Below are 4,631 nucleotides of genomic sequence, written 5' to 3'. Positions count from 1 at the left end.
TTAGTTGAATAGTTATGTTATTTTAATAACATTATTTTTTACATTTATACTGTATTCTCAATGAATTGTATATTTTTAAATTTTAAATTACGATATTGTGTTTTTTAATAACTTATTAACTTCATTTAACTATTTTAATTATAATTAATATAATAAAATATAATATTATAATTTATAATGAAAATTATGTTATCGGTTTATCAATGTTATCACATTTTGATAACTGCAAAAGGGGCTAAATTTAGGCAATATTATATACGGACACAAAACATTTTTTCCTGCGAAGATCCATTCGTATCAAATAAAATCTTATCATATTTCCGTTTGCGACCGGCCAGCTGCGTGACCGTTATCAATTTATGTTTTTCAAATGTCATAATCATTCAAAGTTTTTTCTCGTCTAGTCATGCTTTCAGTGTCACAAAGTTCTTAGTTTTTTCAGGTTTCATTGTTTAAGTGTGGTGACACTGAAAGCCCGTTCATATAGTTTTCATCGAGTTTTGTATGTCCGTTAATGTCTATGCTCTTTTCTTTTTCGCACGACCTCCGAGCTAGACGGTTGTTTAGTTTTTTCAAAGATAATATTTTTAACCTCGTTCTTTCATCTTGATTAGTAAGTGTATCTATGGAAATATAGTGTTTTATCAGCTTCAAACATGGAAAGAACTTTTTCGTTTATGATGTTGGCGGTGTCGTTTTTAGGGGCCAAAATTGCACGTTCGCGGGGCCATTCATTGGATTTATTGAAAAGATGAGAAATTTCAGGATAAACTTTGTTGATTAAGTTATTTTGATCAAGAACCGAAATCGCAAATGTAGAATTTATGTGTATCATGCTATCCTCATCATTCTGAAAAGTCCCGTCACCAATTTTCAAAAGATGTTGTGAGAAGAGCTCGGCATTATTATCACCACCAAGATGTACACACATATTAGTTGTTAATCTCAAAGAGGTTATGTAAGACCAAAGATATGATGAATTTAGATAGGCGTTGATTTCATCACTTTTAGTGCCTTTAGACACAACTGGCAATATTTGGCTTAAGTCACCAGCAAAAAGAATAACAACTCCGCCCCTTGGGCGATCATTATTTTTTAAATCCTTCATCGTTCTATCAAGTGTCTCAGGACCACCTATAATAGGTAGGTCAATCCATAGTATATGATCTAAGTTTTCCATTAGCAACGAATAACGATATGAATGGTGATTTTGAAGTGGAAGTTTGAGCGGCCACGTCAAGCCGCCGTCCCTCACCCACTAAGTCTACACAACAGGTCATTATTTATGATAGTTGATAACTCCTTTGCTTTTTAAGTTAGAGAATCGATCAAATGCCACAAACCTTCTCCGCAATGAGCTCTTTAATTTAAAAAAAATCATAAGGATCGGCTCTGTAGTTTCCGAGAACATATCACTCAAAGGTTTTCATTTTCACATTTATATATTAGATGATTTTGTTTTTTTTTATTATTTATCAATTTTTAAAGGGTATTATAATATTTAATTTCTTTGTTAGTTGGAGGATTCAAATATTTTCTTATATCCTTCTTATGGTACTCTTATAATTTTTATTGAAATTAATAAGTATAAGTGGGGATTTGATAACATTTCATTGAAAAAAGCCTTATATTTTGGTGGTGGTCACTATAAAGACCACATTTTCCCAAGTTTTTCTGGAAAAACTGCTAACTCAAAAAAAAATGTAGTTAACAAAATTTGGGTTAAATATCAGAATAAAAGCATTAAAAAAAAAAAATTAAAAAAATTAATTTTGACACATATTTCCCAAATGGGTTTTTTTTCCAAAGAAAATGTCCCCCCCCCCCCCAAAGAGTTATGAACTTGATAGTTTTCATCTTGTCTGTTAAGAAATTCATCATGAGTACGCTTGTTGATAACGGTTTCACAGAAACCAACTCTTCTATCTAAAAATACTCCTGTAATTGAACATCTAATGCAAGAAGAAAACCCTGTATGCCCTTTGTTCCTTAATATATAACTTAACGCTGGAGCATCAGCACAAATAGTTTCAACTAAACTTTTTTTTTACCAACAGGTAGATCCACACCATCAAAACACAATTCTTTCAAGTCAGATATTAATTCTGATAGTAAAAGTCTATAAATAGATCTATAAAAGCCATCAAGGACAACCCAAATTTTAGTAGTCAACATCGCTGACTGGCTGGAAGAGGAAAGAGTGATCGATGACATCCGACGCGCTGACGAAGGTCTGTAGTCAGCATCTATTGTAGTCAGGAACAACTCAGGAGGCGGTAGAGTAGCTGCAGTAAAGGTGTCCATGGCCACTGCCTTGCGTTTGTCAGCTGCAGGTGCCATTGGCATGGGCAATTGCCGTGTTAAGCTGCTCGAAAACAGGAAAGCCAAGTGCTACCGGTGTGATGGACTTGGCCATGTGGCTAGAAGTTCTACAGCAGTCTCGGTGGTGAGGAAGTGTTTCCGATGCCACCGCACAGGCCATCTAATCGCTGATTGCACGGGCGCGCCGAAAAAAAGGGCCAGTGAGCTACCAAGGGCATCACTAGGGAGACACTAGCTTCACCTGGGCAGTCTATCCGCCGGCTTGAAGTTCAAGCAGATGAATATGAATCACTGTTGGCAAGCGTACAACCTAATTCTGCAAACAGTGATTGAGGAGGGTGTTGACGTTGTCATCGCTTCTGACCCCCAGGGTATATCCCATGAGGTGGGCGGATGGTTGCTCAGCCTGGGCACGGGAGGGGCAGCGCTTGGCGTCTTTGGTCAGCGGATTTCTGTTGCCAATGTGGTGAGGGACAATGAGTTTGTAGCAGCAAGGCTGGACGGAAACGCATTTGTGGTCAGCTGTTATGTGTCCCCACGCCCAGCCATTGCACACTTCAAGGACTTCCTCCAGAGATTAGAAAACTGTATTCGTAGCTTGAGTGCTGAAATCGAGGTCATCATCGCTGTGGACTTTAACGGCTTTAACTTTGACTTGAACTCATGGCATTCGTTGATTCGCTAGACCTGGTTATCATGAACGAAGGGTATCGTTTTGTACGGAGCACGGAACGGACCAAGCTGAGAACGTCAAGCAGAACAGGAAATGGAAAACCATGTGTGGGGTGGATACTGAAGCGATGGCGACGGGATTGCTACAGGCCAGGTGGACCAATCCCATTGCGGCCGTCCTTGCCGACTCAAATGTGGCGACCGATGACTTCGAGGCCACGGTCACCGCGGCAGCGAACTTTGACTGCCCACAGCTAACTAGACATAAGAGAGCAGCGGTGCACTGGTGGACTCCGGAGAAAATGCTGTGCGTGGCGGAGAACCGTCAAGCGGCTAGCGGCTGAGACGCGACTAGCTGGACTAAACGAGACACCTGCACTTACCATAGCTTTGTCTTTACTCAAGGATAACAGAATAGGTCTGCGACGGGCCATCGAGCGCAGCAAGGCGCGCTGCTGGAAGGAAATGCTCGACCTGGTGGATCCGACCCCTGGGGAAAGCCGTATAAAATGGTTCTCCGGAAGCTGGCCGGCCCACAACCGACGCTGAACATGGAGAGAGAATCTCTCTTGAAGATTACTGGTGGCTTGTTCACAAACAGGCCGGCAGTTGCGCGTGTAGACATCCCAAATGGGGTGAATTCACCCGCTCTGACGATGGAGGAGTTCTGGAAAGCCGTCCACCACATAAGAGCCAGGAACAAATCACCTGGACCGGATGGTATTGATACGGCCATACTCTTTGCGGTTTCCAAGTTATGCCCCTACTGATTTTCAATCTATATAAAACGGCGGTGCTGCACTTCAAAGTCCGTCCATACACGGTCTAAATAGTAAAATGCATACCAGATTTAACATGGGGTCCTCCGAGTTCCACGAAGGTGCAAATTCGGTTTTTAGACGGTTGCAACGTTCATTCATTGACGGTTCTACAAAAGTGCAATTTCGGTGTTGAGACGGTTGTAAGGTTCATTTATTTACGGTTCTACAAAAGTGACATAATGAATCTTGTCTCGAACTTTGCAGCGAAAAATCTGGGTCAACATCTGAATCATCTTGATCAGAATAGTCAGAAGAATCAAACGATTCATCTAAATCAGTGTTTCCCAATGTGGGCGATATCGCCCCCTTGGGGGCGCTAGACCTATCCAGGGGGGCAATGGAAGTTACAAGCTTAATTGGGGGGCATTTCATTACAAAAAGGGGGCGGTGATAGTTTCATCTGTCACTATCGCAATAACAGAAACACCGTACGTGATCCAAATTATCTGAATTGTGTATTTTATATTTTTAGATTAATCGTTCGTCGTCTGTCGACATTCGTCGATAATCTGTCGTTATTGCGATAACAGAAACAACGTACGTGATCTAAATTATCTGAATTATTTTTGTATTTAGTACACTCGCGAATGCCGACCTTATTCGTTGTCGTTTTTATAATAATTTTTGTTAATTTGTGTATTATTTTATTTAAATTCTAAACATTTTTCACATCATGGCATCTGAATCGAAGAAAAAATGTAGGCAGTATAATATTGAATATTTGAAGTATGGTTTTATTCAATCGCCTACAAATATAACATTACCAATGTGTCTCATTTGCCGAAAAGTATTTTCAAATGAAGCTATGAAACCGTC

General features: G+C 40.0%; 1 protein-coding gene across 1 annotated transcript; it reads right to left on the bottom strand.

Annotated features, from left to right (window-relative positions):
• Nucleotides 1-610: 610 nt before the first annotated feature.
• On the bottom strand, nucleotides 611-1,108 carry LOC111042398 (ATP-dependent DNA helicase pif1-like). Its single transcript, XM_022326988.1, has one exon. The coding sequence runs from the start codon at nucleotides 1,106-1,108 to the stop codon at nucleotides 611-613; it is 498 nt and encodes a 165-aa protein (XP_022182680.1).
• Nucleotides 1,109-4,631: the final 3,523 nt, after the last annotated feature.

The sequence above is a fragment of the Myzus persicae genome, unplaced genomic scaffold (genome assembly GCF_001856785.1).
Source record: "Myzus persicae strain clone G006 unplaced genomic scaffold, MPER_G0061.0, whole genome shotgun sequence".
In the NCBI taxonomy this organism is placed as follows: Eukaryota; Metazoa; Arthropoda; class Insecta; order Hemiptera; family Aphididae; genus Myzus; species Myzus persicae.
Note: the sequence above shows the minus strand (reverse complement) of the source record. Positions and strands in the feature narration are given on the sequence as shown.

Excerpts from the sequence above, each read along its gene's own strand:
- LOC111042398 (XM_022326988.1), bottom strand. The coding sequence starts at position 1,108 with ATGAAGGATTTAAAAAATAATGATCGCCCAAGGGGCGGAGTTGTTATT.